At 37.2% G+C, this 18,103-nt stretch overlaps 1 protein-coding gene across 7 annotated transcripts in view; it reads left to right on the top strand.

Annotated features, from left to right (window-relative positions):
- sema6bb (sema domain, transmembrane domain (TM), and cytoplasmic domain, (semaphorin) 6Bb) overlaps positions 1–18,103 on the top strand; it is a 150,518-nt gene that overhangs the window by 100,843 nt on the left and 31,572 nt on the right. For all 7 annotated transcript variants that reach the window (XM_077224157.1, XM_077224154.1, XM_077224155.1 and 4 more), the window contains 7 exons: positions 2,879–2,977; positions 4,813–4,903; positions 5,526–5,645; positions 7,170–7,258; positions 8,607–8,824; positions 17,117–17,248; positions 17,358–17,507. In XM_077224157.1, the coding sequence (XP_077080272.1) occupies positions 2,879–2,977; positions 4,813–4,903; positions 5,526–5,645; positions 7,170–7,258; positions 8,607–8,824; positions 17,117–17,248; positions 17,358–17,507 (899 nt within the window). The remainder of the gene's footprint in view (positions 1–2,878; positions 2,978–4,812; positions 4,904–5,525; positions 5,646–7,169; positions 7,259–8,606; positions 8,825–17,116; positions 17,249–17,357; positions 17,508–18,103) is intronic.

Genomic DNA, 18,103 nt, shown 5'->3' on the forward strand with positions numbered 1-18,103 from the left:
CCATATTTAAGAGTTCGTTCAATTGAATTGAATAACTTTGTTTTTATTTTAATAGATTTTTTAAAATTTACTTTATACCGTATGTTGAACATTGTCTATATATATATATATATATATATATATATATATATATATATATATATATACACACAAATTTCTTTTCGCTGCTTGTGTGTCTGTGTGAATTTATGCTCAATTTTTATTTTCCATTTTTTATTTTATTTTGTACATGATTTTTTCATTACTATTATTAGCAAATTTGTTCTAGACTTTTTCTGTCTCTGCTTTTGTGTGTGTGTGTGTGTGTGTGTGTGTGTGTGTGTGTGTGTGTGTGTGTGTGTGTGTGTGTGTGTGTGTGCGCGAGCGCACGCGCTTTGGCTAGAATCTTGACAATAAATTACTAAAAATTGAAAAAGCAGAGACAAGAACAGTCTGGAAGGGAAATGCTGCAGGAGTGGAAAGGGTTATAGACGGACACAGAGGAAGGATAAAGGGATAATTGGACTGGTAGTAGGAGAGGAAAAATAAAGGGACGAGGAAAGTGCTATTGTGAAACACCAAGCAGAGGACAGTTGATATTGCAGAGGACGTCCAGCACTATAGAGAGAACCCCCTAATGGACTAATGAATAGTGTGTAAATGAATCAGGCCTCTTTGAAAATATGAAACGAGGGGATGAAATTGGAAAGACCAGGTGATGGTGATTGAAGAGCTGGAGGAAGACGAGAAGGCCGTTGTTGTTTATCCGCGGTATGTGCTTTATCGCTTAGAAGACCAGGAGCTGTGCCAAGTGTTTGGACTCTTGGAGGAGTTTGTCGAATCGGTTTTATGAGTAGAGTTATAAGGTCTTGGTGCATTGGTACTACAGAGACTCAAACACACAAATACACAAACACAGGATACATCTGCATCACAAAACCCACACCACCTACACACAATGCCAATACGATAAAAAAAGCATCTGTCTTACAGAAACACTAATAGGCCATGTACGCTCAATGAAATGTGGGCTGACATTTATGATATTTAGTGTGGCGTTATCAGTTGTTATGCTGTTAGTTAATGATCTATTAACAACAATTTTAGCACTCATTCTCATTCTTTATTGGCATGATAATTGGTATTGATAAAGCAATATGATCATTAAAATAAATGTAAAAAAACAATAGTGCAAATAAAGGATACAATTTGTACAGCTTTAATTATTACTTGTTAAAAAAATTATACGTTAACAAATAAAGCCATACAAAGTAGCATTAGAAACTAATAATTGTATTTTTTTATTTATATAGCTCCTTTCCATTGCTCAAGGATGCTTAACAAAGTAGATACAATAAGAAAAAAAGGTAACAGCAATAGGGTAGGTATAGATAATAGTAACAAACAACAGGTAATAATGAAAGACAATAGTATGCAGAGAGAAGAAAAATAGAATAATAAACGAAGGACAATACAAAGATAGTAAAAGAGCATTACATAGACAGGGTGGCACACATCAGCATAATCATGTACAGAGAAATACAGAACACAGCTCAAGAATGATAACATTCAAAAAACAAATGAGTTTTGAGTAGGGATTTGAATTCAGAAATATTATTAATGCAGGAGAGAGACTTAGGGCAGTAACACTGAATGATCTACCACCCATAGATGAGAGAAGACACTGAGGGACAGAGTAAAGGCCAGATTCAGATGACCGATGTGATCGGGTCAGGATGTAGGGGAGATGCAGATTACAGAGATAGCTAGGAGCCAAGCCATGCAATGATTTGAAAATGAGCAGTAGTATTTTGTACTTGATATGAAAGCCCACTGGTAGCCAGTGGAGATCAAACAGAATAGGGGAATATGGGCAGAACGCTTGGTGTGGGTGAGTATTCTTGCAGCAGAGTTTTGAATATATTGCAGACTGGCAATGGAGCTAGCAGGTAAACCAATGAAAAGGACTTTACATTAGTCAAGACGGGATGAAAAGAAAGCATGGATAACCATTTCAGCGTTTTTAACACTAATGAAGGGACGGTGCTTGGCAATGCGACGCAAGTGGTGATAGCAGATTTGGTGATAGCAGAATTGATATGAGTTTCAAAAGTGAGAGAGGAATCGAAAAAAATAACACCAAGATTTTTAACAGTACTGGACGGATTTGATGAGAGTAACAGCAATATCACAGGCAAAGTCAGTAGGGATTTTGCTAATAAGGAATAGGGTTACAGTAATAATGATTTCAGTCTTGTCCATGTTTAGTTTCAGAAAGTTGGAGTTGAGCCAGAAATATTTAATTAAATAATTTAGGTAACTCAATTAAATAAATTTAATAATCAAATTTTTTTTTGATTTTTAGATGGTAATGATTTCTCTCATGTACTATTTCTCTCTCTCCTCTTTTCTCCACTGAAAAACAAGAACCCTGTGAGGACCTGAGCATCTGGAATAACACTCACTCCCACTTCTCCCCCTCCGGCTCCTTCCACACGTCCTCACTCTCTCTCTTCATTCGATAACAGATTACTGTGATCATGAGGCCCCGTTGCCCACAGGTTGCTGCCCATCAAATGGTGCCACGCTGGCGGGCACACGCGGGGTACACCGGTGGGGGGTGGCACGTGGGGGAGCATGACATAATTCATCTATATTTCACATCTCTTAAAGCCCTTCACAGGTGCAGGGCTCAAACATGTGCGTTCAATTGAGCGAGGTTTAACCGAATGACTCATTGTGGCGTGCCTCTGGTTTGCCAAGTGAATTGTTTGTACAGATGCAAACAATCCTTGGAATAAAATTGAAAGTGCTGAGATATGTGATGTCATTCTGAGGGGGAATTTGTTCAAGAGAGTTTGATTTAGGAGACAAATGACTTTCTTCTTCTATTTTTTAGGATGAGTGCCGTAACTACATGAAGGTTCTCCTCAGTCGGCAGGGCGGATTGTTTATCTGCGGGACCAACGCCTTCAATCCCTTATGTGCCAATTATACAGTGAGTACTGCATACTTGAAACACGCTTGCACAAAAATGTATTGTTTCAGAACCTCACCACACCCTCTGTGCTTTCATTACCCCTAAGTTTTGTCAATGTTTTTGGGGTCTGTATTTTCTCATTACATTTTTTCATACTTTTTTTATTCTCTGCAGCCCATTACATTTCTCACACATATTTTATTTCATTCTCCCTTACTGCTTTCTTTCTTCAAAACTTCACAGTGCATTTCAGAGCATTGCTTGCTGCATCGTTCCAAACGACTGGCTTCATTGGGTCACTATGCATTTTTGACCCGGATGGGAATCACTTCACAACCCCCAAGCTAAAAAACAATCTCCCCTGCCGTTTGTTTATACTCTGTTTTTACACCTGCCTGACCGTCAACATGCCTAGAAGCAGCAAGCTGTTTCTGATGACCTCAAGAGCAGAGAGCTGTCATTAATCAGTCTAGATGCGGTTTTCTGTGCGTGGTTGTTTATTCGAAAAGAATGGTAATGCCACTCAATGGGTACGTTGTTTGAATCCAAGACTGTGTGTGTCTGTGTGTGTGTGTGTGTGTGTGTGTGTGTGTGTGTGTGTGTGTGTGTGTGTGTGTGTGTGTGTGTGTGTGTGTGTGTGTGTGTGTGTGTGTGTGTGTGTGTGTGTGTGTGCGTCTGTATGTGTGTGTGTGTGTGTGACTGTGTATATGTATGTGTGTGTATGTGTGTTGGTTGCCTTCCATCCATCTGGCTGGTGACTCCATCGCCCCCAGCGTACGTGAGTCACATTAATGGAGGGTCTTAGCTGCTGGTCCAACTGCGGCATCAACTTGAAACATAAATGCTGCGCCAGACTTTTGAACCAATCACACTAATAATATACAACCTACTGGATAAAGAAGGAAAACACATACAGTAATTACTAATCATCCACTCTGCCGGATTCTAGCCTGGAATATTATAATATAATATAATATAATATAATATAATGTAATGTAATGTAATATAATAATGACATTTTTATACCACCATGTAAAAGTTTGGGATCAGTAAGATTCTTTTGTAAGAATGTTACAGAAGATTTCTGTTTCAAAATAAATGCTCTTCTTTAAAGGTTTTAAAGGATTTAAAATGTAAAAACACTGTAAACTGAATGCCTGAAGATAGGAAGCAGTTTTATAACAAATTACGTTCCCTCCATTAAGTAATTTCACTATTTAGTAGCAATTTGAGAAACTGCTTGGGAGCAAAATTGCAGACACCTCGATCTTGACAACCACCTGCCGCTATTTCCATCAAGGGATTCAGAAAGATAGAAGTTTGTGTATGCAATTCTCGAGGACATGAAGAAACTGTCTGTCAGGTCTAAAACGCACTGGCATAGATTTGAGTAAAAGAATTATCGCACACCTGCGATGCAACATTACACCTGTCAAGAGTTTAAGAGGCTCTCTAGAGACAGAAATGTATGATAGAGAGAGAGAGAGAGAGAGAGAGAGAGAGAGAGAGAGAGAGAGAGAGAGAGAGAGAGAGAGAGAGAGAAAGAGAGAAAGAGAAAGAGAGTGCACAGGTTTATTTATAGTTAGTTGTAATGGCCTGAGAGTAATTTTCAGCTTGAACTGTTATTGTGCTATAAATCGCCTGTGGATGTTTTTGAAATTAAATTTTATGCATACGTTTTAACTTCTGTTATTCCTACACTTGATACTATTTCTCTCTTTCTGCTTTTGTATTAGCCAACTATTTCAGAGGATAACATCTATTTTGATGGTGTTAGTTTTTCACCTACTTTCTGCACATTGGGCATTTTTTTCTCTAATTAATGAGTGTGTTTTCTATGTGTGTGTATGCAGGGAGACACTCTTGAGATGGTGGGTGAAACCGTCAGTGGGATGGCTAGATGCCCATATGACCCGAAACATGCCAACGTGGCCCTGTTTGCAGGTGAGACTCCGCCAGCATATTCTGTTGCTTTCTGGATTAACACAGTGAACATGACTGATTATTACAGGACTATATATAGATATGCAGCAGTGCGGTAATGCTGATGTCCCTGCTGTTATTCTTTAACTTAATTACATGCCGGTCTATGAACAATATTTATGTGTATCTCTCAATCTAATCATGCACATATGCTGTCCTGCACATTCCCTGCACGACATTATGGCTTTACTGCTTCCTGCCTGGACAAACCTAAAGGAAATGAATTTTTTTTAAGTGTATGAAGATGCATTACTCTGAAAAAAGTATATTGAGAGCATATTTTTAGTCTGTAAGGTAGTGCTGATCCATCAGAGAAGGCAAGGAAGCTAAACAACTAAAAATAACTGTTGTTTTATCAATTTACCACCTAATGTGCATATCTGAGATGCATGAAATATGTATTCTGATTCACAAAGGGGATTTGTTAGATGGAAAAGGGGAAATGTATGTATTATATTATTATTTTGAGAGAGGTTATATATATTACTATTAGATTATATTTTATATAATATTATCTCTACATATCTCTGTTTACATAATATATAGAGAGATATTTGATATAGTTTGTGTGCTGTTTTTGCAGAGGGGAATCTCTACACCGCCACAGTGACTGATTTTCTGGCCATTGATGCCGTGATCTACAGGAGTCTGGGGGACAATCCTGCCCTACGCACGGTGAAACACGACTCCAAATGGTTTAGAGGTAATGAAGACTCAAACTTTAGTTGACAGGAAGGGGAAGCCTTGCAGAGTCAGCTCATGGATGTAATATTAATGCTGTTTGTGTGTGTATAATGTGTCTGAGAGAGAGTTAAGTGTTTTAATGCATGTGTCATGTCTGATGTTAAAATGCATTTTCCACACACGGCTTTACTGTTCCAAAACCTAGTGAGCTGCCTTGTTGCCTACTGTCTAAATAGGCAACTGCCTGCTAAGACAGCCTCTTAACTTTCATGGAATGGTCACAAGGGATCATTTTGAATATATATATATATATATATATATATATATATATATATATATATATATATTATATATATATATATATATATATATATATATATATATATATATAATGTATATATTAGGGCTGTCAAAAAAAATTCTGTTTAACATGATGAAAACGTTAAACTGAATCAACGGAGCATTGTATATGATTATGCTATCTGGGTTCCGCGAGAACTCAAGAGAACACATTTGGTTACTAGCATACTGTCTGAGAAGCAGCTCTCTGTGAACACACACCCGAAACAGGCACACAGAAAGCCGCTTCTCAAATTGTTAAGATTTAAGTTCTCTTTTGTGTCTTATTGTGTTTGAATGGACAAAAACACAAAATCATGACAAAATGCTTGTTTTTATAAGTACCCTTGTAAGAACAGTCTTAAATGAGGTAAAAAGACTCAAATGAACGTAAAGAGAGAAAATCGTATGGGTGTCAGATCAGCATCATGTGCATCAGGTCTTCAAGTGACAGCAGTCAATATCCTTGCTACAGTCTGTGCCGTTAATGTTCATCAAAGAAAAAAACAAAAAGAGATAATCACTTAGTGCTCTTGTCCGAATAACTTTTGTAGGTTTAATAAGGATTAATCTATAGTTAATTTATATAATGAGGACTATGCAGTTATTTCACACTTCAATTTATGTAGTATTTCTTGCTTGAGCTTTTATATACAGTACATTGTATGCATATCGTTCATTTAATAATGTTAAGTAATAAAACAGATATATTAAATTATATTCTTTTTTTATTATTATTATCTCGCCTCATCTTCCATTCTGGATTTATTTTTCACAATGCATTCTGGGCTAGACATCTCATTAGGTTTTGGAGTGGAGCATTAATGTTAGGGTCGATAAGCCTTTCTAAGAATCCACAGCTGAGTCAGCAGTGTCAAAATCCACCTCTTCTTCCCATCTTCCTTTGCTCCTGTGGTCTGTGGCCTGATGTGATCTCTCACTGATGCAGCAGAAAGCACATCTGTGTCCTGACTCAATCTCCCTCCTGCTGTCCTGGGTCACTTCCTGTCCCAAAACGCCCTCACTTTCCTTCTTTTGGTTTGTGTGTCCGTTGACGAGCTAATGGCCCTATTGGAAAGCAGCCTGTAGTTCAACACTGTAGTTCTGTTAGATCAGCCCTTCTGAAAATCATGTGATCTGAGAGAGCAGTAAAGTGTCCTAAACAGGAAATACTAATGGTTTGGTCCTGGTCGGTCTGTTTCAGAGCCGTATTTTGTGAATGCTGTGGAATGGGGGCCGCATGTCTACTTCTTTTTCAGAGAGATGGCCATGGAGTTCAACTACCTGGAGAAGGTGAGAGGATGGTAGAACACAAGTCTCATTATGGTATCATAATGAGTAAAAGTCCCCGATGTTCTCACATGTGTTTCTTCTAAAGTTTTATAAGACATCCAAAGAGTGCCAGTCTGCTCTCAGAAGGGATACATTTCAATTCACTTGTAAAATTAAAAGTTATTTATTGGCATTTATGGTTCTATGAAAAACCTTTAACATCCATTTCATTTTTTCATTGCACAAAATTTTATTTATAGTGGGAAAAGGGTTCTTTAGATTATTAAAATGTTCTTCACATTATTATTTTAAGAACTGTTCCCTTAGAGGTCCTTTGGGGAAACCAAAATGGTTCTTCTATGGCATCACTGCAAAAAACGCCTTTTGGAACCTTTAGTTTTAAGAGAGTATAAATTCTCCCAAGAGCAAAGGATTTGGGCTATGATATTCACATTAATTTTATAGCTCTTTAATCTTACCGCATGTCAGCTATTGTCTTATTTGTCTATTTTGTTGTCTCATAAAGAATTTGAGTTTAGTTCCTCTTGCTTAAACAGTTACATGTCACCAAGATCATAGTTTCAATTCCCAGAGAAATGATCATATGTATCCATTGAATGCAATGTAAGTTAGTTTGGATGAAACATCTGCCAAATGCATAAATATAAACATAAAATTCCTGGGGTGCAGAAGAGAAAATTGGAGTTAAACCTTCCTGTGGGATCGGTAGAGAAAGATCAAGGAAAAAATAGTGGGAGTAATCTGAAATTGTGTTACCGTATGTCCAGTCTGGCAATATTATTCAAATGTCAATACTAACTACTGTATTTCCAGTCAGACTGCAGTATGACCTTTTCCCTGTTTTTTTGCTGAATGTTTAATTTAATAATCATGCCCTCTAAAGCTGTTTTGAGTGTAATTTAAGTTGTTCTTTTTCAGGGCAACTGAAATACCATTCGTAATATCATTTACTGAAACCTGAGAAAAACACATCGACACATTAACAAGGGTTCCTATTATGTGAGAATTAGCAATACAAGACTTCTGCAAGAACAGAATTGTGCTTGCGCAAGCATTTTGTACTGCTGGACCTTGAGGAGAACAAAAACCCACTGTACTTTGGATTCAGCTCTTTTGAAATCACTTGCCGAACCCGTTTTAGGGAATGCTGACATTTTCATGAATTAATTTATATTAGCTTACCCATTTTACACAGACTAGCTACTCTCCAAAATCTGCTTAAAATCCACAAGGATTAAAAGATTTAGGGCTTTTTTGGAGAGGATTCAGTAATGTTTGATGTGCGTACTATCAAATGCTTAAAATTCATAATTAATATGCAAGTTTATTGCATTTTCTGTGACCTTAGGTGGTTGTGTCTCGCGTAGCACGTGTGTGCAAAACCGATCAGGGCGGTTCGCAGCGTGTGCTCGAAAAGCAATGGACGTCCTTCCTGAAAGCTCGGCTGAACTGCTCAATACCAGGAGACTCACACTTCTACTTCAACCTCCTGCATTCCACCAGTCCTATCATTCGCATGCATGGCAGGGATATCATCCTCGCTGTCTTCTCCACGCCCTCCAACAGGTGGGTCACAGCCTTTACGTGCAAACACTGACGAAACCGTTTCTCGGAAGCAGTCAAGAAACGAGAAAAGAACCACCCACGATGCATATTGCGCACAAAAATGGAAAAAACTGGCTGAAATCACTAGCTTCTCTCTGATTGGCTGGCTTCCAGGAGTCAGGGTGCACTGGTTTTTATCAGTCTGCTACTGAGAAAAGTTGTATTTGCAAGTTTGTATGCTTTTACAATGAGCTTTTCTGTAGAAGAATTTGCCTCAGGATTTGCCAAAGTTTGCTAGGAATCAATCTTTGAACGATTTTGTTGGAAACACTTGATAGCAAATTCTGTAAACAAGATAGACAAGCACACCTACTCTACCGTTTATAAGTTAAGGGTCAGTAGATTAAAAAAAGAAGAAAAAATTGTTATATTATATTTTTATTCAGAAAGGATGCATTCAATTGATCATTAAGTGACAGTAATTATGTTTTCATTGTTACAAATAAATCAGTTTTGAGTAAATGCAGTTCTTTTGAACTTTATATCCATCAAAGAATCCTGAAAAAAAAAAAGACTGTTTCCACAAAAATATTAAACAGTTTTTAACATTGATTATAGGAAATGTTACTTAAGCACCATATCAGCATATTAGATGATTTTTGAAGGATCATATGACACTGAAGACTGGAGTATTGGCTGCTGAAAATACAGCTTTGCATCAAATGATGAAATTACAATTTAAACTAGATTCAAAAAGAAAACGGTTATAAAAATAAAAATAAAACACTGACATATTGAATAGAATAGGTGACCTCTTTCTGACAAAGTGGGCAGCACTTGGATTGAATAAGCTGCAATATAGACCTTCACATTGAAAATGTGACTAAAGAAGACTAAGAACCACCTGATTCCAACCAGACTGTGAATCTCAAGAGATAAACTCCCAAATATAGTGCATTAGCAGCCTCATTGATAGACAGTTGAGCTGGAAATATCACAGGCTGGTGGCAACAGCAGAGCACTGGGAAACGGGTACAATCGCTCTGGGTTTAGGTCGTCCTGTGGGATTGTGGGTGAAAAACCACTGAATATAGAACACTGGTGCGACACTGCAGGGATTATTATTGCAGGTTTTAATGGCATGTAGAGAGGCTCAGTGACAGAACGGGAAGGGGAAAAGATAGATATTGATGTATGAATGAGGAATGGAATTGATGTGGGGAGATGTTCCCATGCTGACAGGCTGTCACCAAGATGTCACACTTAGAGAGGAAAGCAACAACAAAACATATATTTTTGGGATCAGGGAGCAAGTGCATGTTTTGACGGAGTTTGCTGGAAATAATTACAGGAAAGAATGTGAGAACATGAAAAGAGGGAGGGCTGTCAAAAGGGATGGGAGTGAAGACGGTGAAAGAGTCATTACTATGAGAGGAAATGAAGAGAAGAGAAAATTGAGAGAAAACGGTTTATGTATGCACTTTTCTACCAGTGTGTGTGTGATCAAGGAATGAGAGTGTCTGCAGTGCTTAAAGGGTTCAGCCAAAATTGTATAAAAAAAGGAAAAAGAAAAAGAATCTATTATGCTCATAAAGGCTGCATTTATTTGATCAGTAAATGCAGTAAAAACATTTTGTGACATTATTCACATTTAAAATAACTGCTTTTACTTTAATATGATTTAAAATGTAATTTATTCCTGTGATGGCAAAGCTGAATTTTCAGCATATACATGATCCCTTAGAAATGATTTCTTATTATCAATATTGAAAATAGGTGTGCTTCTTTTTAATGTTTTTAAGAATTATCTGATTACTAGAAGTTTAAAAAAAAGAAAAAAAAAAGAACTGCATCTGTTAGAAATTTATAAACAGATGTTATAAACAGATGTCTTTACTTTTGGTTTTGATCAAATTAAATCATCCTTGCTGATAAAAGTATTAATTTCTTTCAAAAACAAAATCACACTGACCAAAAACTTTTGAATATGTCGACTAAATCAATGAAAAATTCGAAATAAATGTAAAATAAAATGTTTTTAAAAAATGTAATGCCACACGTGAATTTAGCAATCACAGAAGTATATTGTACAGTATATTCCTATTGAGATTTACTAAAGATTACATATAACAGTTATATTGAATCATTCATGTTTTTAAATATTTACTTTGAGTAAGCATTAGATGAATGCAAAGGTCATGATGTATAATGTAGGTCTAAATGTAATGATGTATAATGATTTTGTTTTTATTTGAAAGTGAAATATGACTTTCAGACTCTACATCAGTAGAAAATTAATTTAATATCTTGTCCTCAGTGTGTGTAAGAGCGTGCATGATTTGTAATATTTTTATGAGACCTGTATGTGTGCGAAAAATGAAGAGCAAAGAGCACCCTCTAAATGATGGAGGAAGGGCAGGACTCCCAGCATGCAAATGTGTATTTATGTCAGAGCATGGGCCAAACCTCAGCAAATGCCAAGTCTAATAACATCTCAGCCTGCTAATGGCTGCTCTGGGGGGGGGGTCGAGATGGGAAGAGAAAAAGATGAAGGATGAGTATATGTGTGTGGGGTGGGGGTGGACGGGGGGGGCATACTCAAGGACGAATGAATGAGGCGGTCAATAATAGCCCACGTCTTCCCCCACCTCTCCTTCACTAGAGTTAAAAACGGTTTTATCATCTGGCTTTTATAGAGCCAGGGTTCCTCTCCTACCCTCTTATCCTGAGGGCACGGATCCACGGCGGGCTCAGTAAGAGATGGAGCACCGAGGTGCAGTGGCAGGGAGCGTCCAGCTGTACAAGCATTCCCGTCTGCAGCTGCAGTCCTCAATAAACAGCGCAGGGGGCTTCGCTAGCCTGCCGGGAGGATGTGTGGTCTGTTAAAGAGCTCTCAGACAAATTGCCAGGACCGGTTAGTGCGTGGCAGACGCAGCAGCAGGGGAGGACTATGGGAATAAGAGGAGGGCATTCTGGGATGTGGTTGAGATGGGTATAAGTATTATGGGAAGGACTGTAATAAAGTGCAGATTGTCTAAAAGTCAGTGGTGAATGGAGAGTGATTACAGGGCTATTCTGTGGATTTTGAACATCTTGCTGGTTTCTCATAAAAGCTGATCTTTTTTATACATGAGCAGATTTAAATTCTAAATCTTACTTTAAATATTCATGCAAATATTTTTCCAAATAAGCCAAGCCAAGAGTCACAATTGCTTGTACTTGGTAGGGATTTGAATGAATAACCCTAATTTGTAATGCTTAATAGAATAAGTAGTTATTTCCTTCATAAAAGAGTCTTGTCCTGTATTCTTGTACTTTGCTTGGTTTTTATTTTCATATACACTACCGTTCAAACGTTGGTAAGATTTTGTAATGTTTTTGAATGAAGTCTCTTATGCTCACCAAGACTGCATTTATTTGATCAAAATAGAGTAAAAACAATAATAATGTGACATATGATTAACATTTAAATTAACTGATTTAAGTTATACATAACTGCTTATTCAAAAGGCTGATTTGATGAAGAAACCTTTTTTTATGTTGAAATTAATATTGAAAACAGCTGTGCTGCTTAATATTCCTGTGGAAACCATGATACATTTTTCAGGATTCTTTGATGAATAGAAAGTTCAAAATTAAATATAATTTATTATATATATATATATATATATATATATATATATATATATATATATATATATATATGTCTTTTGATTACATTTAAGTGCCCTTGCTTAATAAAAGTATTAATTTCTTTTAAAAAAAAATGTTACTGACCCCAAACTTTCGAAGACTGGTATATACTTTTTTGCTTCAAATCAAAGTTTGCAATGTTATTATTAATTTCAGAGATGGTTCATTTGGTTCATGACTTATTCTTTATTGAAGAATGTTTTTAAATCTCCCTGGAGGAAATGAATGGGAAAATTACTTCCTGAAACCAAGACTGGAAAAATGAGTCATAATTTCTCTCAATTATGCTTTGCTGTATAAAGCATCAATACAGTTTTCTCCTTTTTTGCCCTTTGTTTTATGCACATGGACTGTAGTAGATGACATGAAATCATGGGAAGAAAAGGGGGGGGGGGGGGGACTTGCGTTGCCCACATGAGTCAAAGCATAGAGTCAAAGCATGTGCTATGGTGTTGAGGATGATTTCCAGGGCTTGCATATGGTTGTTTATGAGCTCAAGATAAATCTTAGCTCACCACAGTGTCCAAGATCTCTTATCCCTAGACATGGCTTGGGTCATTCCTAGATAGTACACTAGCATTCAAAAGAAGATGATTCTTTGGTGAACAAAATGTGTTACAATAAAACATTAAAGAGCTTTCATACATATTAAGTATTTTTTTGAGAATATTCTCCGTACAGAAGACTGGTTACACTCTCACAGAAACAGAGCAGAGGTGTTTGCATCTCATTCGAGCTCCCGATGCTTCGAGGTGTGAGGTTGAGGCTCCAAGCAGGGCAGGAGAGATGAAGTGAGATTGTTGTAAATGAGAGGCTGCAGGTGAGATCATCCTCTCAGTGGATCATGGTGGATGCAGGAGGAGGATGCTGAGTTCAGATTGAAGGGGGAAATGAAAGAAGGCCAGAATCTGCTGGAGAGGCACACACTCGGGTTTGAGGCAGCTGAGGGACTTTTAAAGAGAGAGTGGAGACAGAGAGAGCTCATAAAGGTGAAGAGGAAAAAGAGGAATGAGCAACAGAGAAGCGTTTTGACAGAGTTGCCAGATGAGACATACAGAAAGAGACTGAGGAACTTTTCTGTTTAAACTGGAAGACAATACAGTAATTCAATCAGATTTCCTTTACTAATCATTGCATTATATACACAGTACAATTTTTTTTTAAAGTAATAGTTCTCAAAAATAATAATTATGTCATCAATTACTCGGCCTCATTCCAAATTTTTCACATTATGGAAAACAGATTTTTTTTCCAGTTCAAATATCTGAAGATAAAGATAAATATACTTGAAGTACCTCTGCATAAAATATTAAGACTTGGTTTGAGAGATTTTATTTTTATTATGAGTGTATTTTTACTGCACTGTCAGTTTTTGTACTTGTTTTAAATATGATCAAGTGAAAAATGAGTGAAAATTCAGCTGGTGCAGTAAGACAAAATATGACTCTGAAAACAAGCCTTAATATTTTATGCACTGTGGTTGCTTAAGTTTTACCATGGATTTATATATTTATATTCTAAATGTTGGCAAACCATTCAAAAAAGAAAAAAGAACAATTAAAATCATTAGTAAAAATGTTTTATTGCACTCAAACTATTTTTGTAAACTAAACTAAAACTGGTAATTTAGAAATCTTCATAATATTGATGTCACAATCAGGAGCTATTCAGTGTTCAGGTAAGTCAATATAACTGAGTTTATTGGATTATTACATTAATATTTTAAAGATACAGTAGCATAAATGGTGGGGTTTTGTGAACTATTCATAAAATGCAACAAAAATAATAAAAGTAAATAATAATAAACAATAATAGTTTAGCACAAAATTGTTTTAGAAAATATACACAATGTTTGTGTATAAAATAAGTTTGTATGTGAAAGAAATGTTATAAGAAACAAGAATGCGTAAGTTATGATATTCTGTTTAATAAAGAGAAAGCCATGTTCTGCCAATGCTGCAAGTTGTTCACCTGTCAGGCCTTTTGAAGGGTCTGCAGTGTGTCAGACTGATGACATTGATGTTCAGGCTGATATGAGCCTAATGAGGTCTTGTCAGAAAATTGCCTGAATGCTGAAGCTGAACCGTTTGAACGGTTTCATCTCTGTCAATCAGTAGGTCATTCTCAGCTGCACACACACACACACTAAACCCCCCCCACACACACACACTAAAACCCACTGCAAACCAGTGGACATGTTGCAGATGTGTCCCACAATGCTATTGGAGACAGCTGTTTATCCTTGCTTCTGCCCCTGAGCTTTACAGACTCTCACATTAATTCCCTTCCAACCCCAGCAAGCCATACTCAAGCACGGTTTACACTGACCACGCAGCCCAGATCAGCATTGGTGATTTTGCCAGGTCAGCTTGGGTGTCACTCCATCCAGACCTGAACCTGCCCACCCGATCTCTCAGAGTCATAGCCCATAGAATCCTGGGTGATAAACTTACTGTATGCACCAAGAAGATTGTGAGAGCTTTTAGAGCTCAAGAGAGCGGTGGAGAGGGAGTGAACGACTCACCTGTGTCAAGGATGCATGAGAATACAGCTGTGGCTTGTACTTATAAAGTGTGTCAGTGCCAGGAATCTGAGGAAGTAGAGGAGGAGAGAGTAAGTGGGCGTAAACGAGAACTGAACTGACTCACCCTGTATGACACTCTCTTCTCTCTTAAGAAAGTCTTTAAGTGCTGAAAGCTGTCACTTCACAAGAGACAAATCACTTCAGGACAGTTTAGAGAACGAAGCTCAGTGTTGCAGTAGGAGGAGAGAGAGAGATGCAATCACTATTTGGGTTTCCATTCATGTATTTTTATGTGCATTTTGAGATCTCGCATAAAAATTGCTGTATGGAGAAACTGAGATGTGTAAGATTTACAAAAAGTCCATAACAAACAAACAGTTCTGGTCATATGTTTACATACCCCTTGCAGAATATGCAAGATTTTGTAAATTTTTACAAAATAAGAGAGATCATAAAAATAGCATGTTATTTATTTTATTTATTTAGTGTTGTCCTGAATAAGCTGTTTCACATAACAGATGTTTACATATAGTTCACACTCTTAAAAATAAAAGTTCTTTGAACCTATCCATCCATGGAACCTATCCATTGTGCTAAAGTGGAAAAGTGTACTTTATGGTGGAAAAAGTTCTTTAAATTATTCAATTTTTCTTCACACTAAGAAAAAAATGGTCAATTTAAGAACTAATGAATGAAAGTTTATTTTGAGAACCCAAAATGTTTCTTTATAGCACCATTGTGAAAACCCCCTTTTGAGACAAATTCCCCGTTTTGAATTTATTTTTAAGAGTGTACAAGATACATTTACACAAATAAACCAGTTCTAAAGTTTACATATACTTGAATCGTAATGCTGTGTGTTGTTTCCTGGATTATCCACGACTGTTTTTATGTTTTGTGATGGTTGATGGAGTCCCTTGTTTGTCCTCATCAGTGCCCACTGTTCTTCAGAAAAATCCTCCAGGTCCTGCACAATCTTTGATTTCTAGCATCTTCTGCATATTTGTATCCTTTTCAACAGTGACTGTATGATTTTGAGATCCATCTTTTCACACTGAGGATAATTGAGGGACTCACACAATTATTACAAAAGGTGAAAACATTCACTGATGCTCAAGAAGGAAACATTATACATTAAGAGATGCAATAAGAAGACCAACCACACATTTTAAGGTATTCCTTTTTCATGGCATGAAGATGCTAATTGCTAGGGGTTGATTTAAGTCCCTGATTCCAAGTCTTAGTAATATAAAAACGAATTATTTCCATATTACAGTATAATTAAATTTCTTTAAGATGCAGACAGTCACATACATTAAAATAAATCAACTGTTAATTGGACAACTTTAAGTGTAAAATACAGTACAATAAAAAACGAAATGGTCTAAACCTCGAATTACATGCAATTTTACATTTGTATGTAAATTGTTGGACTTTGCAAGTAAAAACTAAAAAATGAATTATGTAATTTTACACGGTAGAAGGACATTCCCAAAGACCTTTCCCTGCTTGACAAGACATATGAATATATTTCATATGGATAATTAAGTTTCTATTTTTTGTTTTCATTAATATACATTTTATTATGTTTTATTTTACATTTTCTGTTTAGTTAATGTGTATTGCATTATTTTAGTGTGATCTGTGTTACCCTAATGTTGTTTTGTCTTTGTGTGTATGACCCTGTGCTCCGTCTATATATGAGTATTGGCCATGTTGAATTCTGATTCATCATGTGGCTTTCTATTGAGCCACTTGTATTATTGTTGGAGAAACTCAAGAATGTTGCATTTGTCACGGTTGCATTTGTGTATTGCTGCGTTCTTGAATAGTTCCTCAGTGGGAGGAAAAGGTCAAGGACTGGAAGAGCTTGCTGTCACCCAAGGTTTCCTGTGACAGCTCTGGACAATATTCTCTGCTCTATTTACCTTGAAATGACTGCCCAACTACCCACTGTATGGACCTATTCAAGGCTCTCAACTAATGTGTTTTCGACATGTTAGTGATAAATGAAATCCATTTGGTGTTGCAAGCCTCCTCCAGCACATAGCAGTATCATGGAAACATAATACGAACATTGTGCCATGTTTTTGCAGTATTCCTGGCTCTGCAGTGTGTGCTTTCGACATGGAGCAGCTGGCCGGAGTGTTTGATGGAAGATTTAAAGAGCAGAAATCGCCCGAGTCGATATGGACACCTGTTCCAGATGAGGTTGTGCCCAAACCGAGGTACTGAATGAAATGACATTTATAACTTTTGAGAGTGTTTTTATGTCCTCAAATGCCAACCTGCAGAGAGAAAGTTTATAATAATGTGCTGTGTTTATGAATTTCTCAGGCCAGGTGGTTGTGCCGTACAAGGCACGAAGTTCAACTCCTCCAACTCTTTCCCCGATGATATGCTAACTTTTGTCAAGACCCATCCGCTGATGGATGAAGCCGTCCCATCGCTCGGTCAGAGACCATGGATTGTTAGGACCATGGTCAGGTGAGGACAACTTTCTCTCAGGCAGCCTAGACCAGGATGTCTACTGTTAAAACCAGGTCACACAAGGAACATTGTATCTGGTTTGTCACTGGTCTGAAGTGGAGTACCAGCTCTAGTTGAGCTAACAAATCGAACTCAATCACATCATCTGGTAGTCCATCAACCACCTAGACTACTTTGGGCCAGCAAATTCTGAATACATTCAGAAGCTGATGTTAGCTGGATTTTTCAAAAACTTCAAGCAAAAGAACACTAGCTGCTAACTTCCACCTGTCATGCTTTTCTTCTCTAAGTTCCAGCCTGTGTCGTCTGCTCGCATTAGTATCTGTCCAATCTCAGTCTTCTGACTATGGGGTTCCAGCAGCTGGGGTTTCTCAGCATCCCACAGGGCACAACAAGATTATGGTGACAAGTTGTTTGTGTCATTTTAAACACTCAAGGAGATGAGTCTTATTTTAGAAAGCTGAATCATCCTAGTAGTGCAGTTTTGGTTTCCTCAAGATATGCCAGTTTGTCAATGCAAATTGCTTTTCGGATTTATGCGTTTTGTTGTTTTGGCAGCAGGTTATGGTTTACAATTTAATGCCTCTCTTCCA

The sequence above is a fragment of the Siphateles boraxobius genome, unplaced genomic scaffold, assembly GCF_051911475.1.
Source record: "Siphateles boraxobius isolate OS27281-9 unplaced genomic scaffold, OSU_SipBor_1 9, whole genome shotgun sequence".
Taxonomy (NCBI): domain Eukaryota; kingdom Metazoa; phylum Chordata; class Actinopteri; order Cypriniformes; family Leuciscidae; genus Siphateles; species Siphateles boraxobius.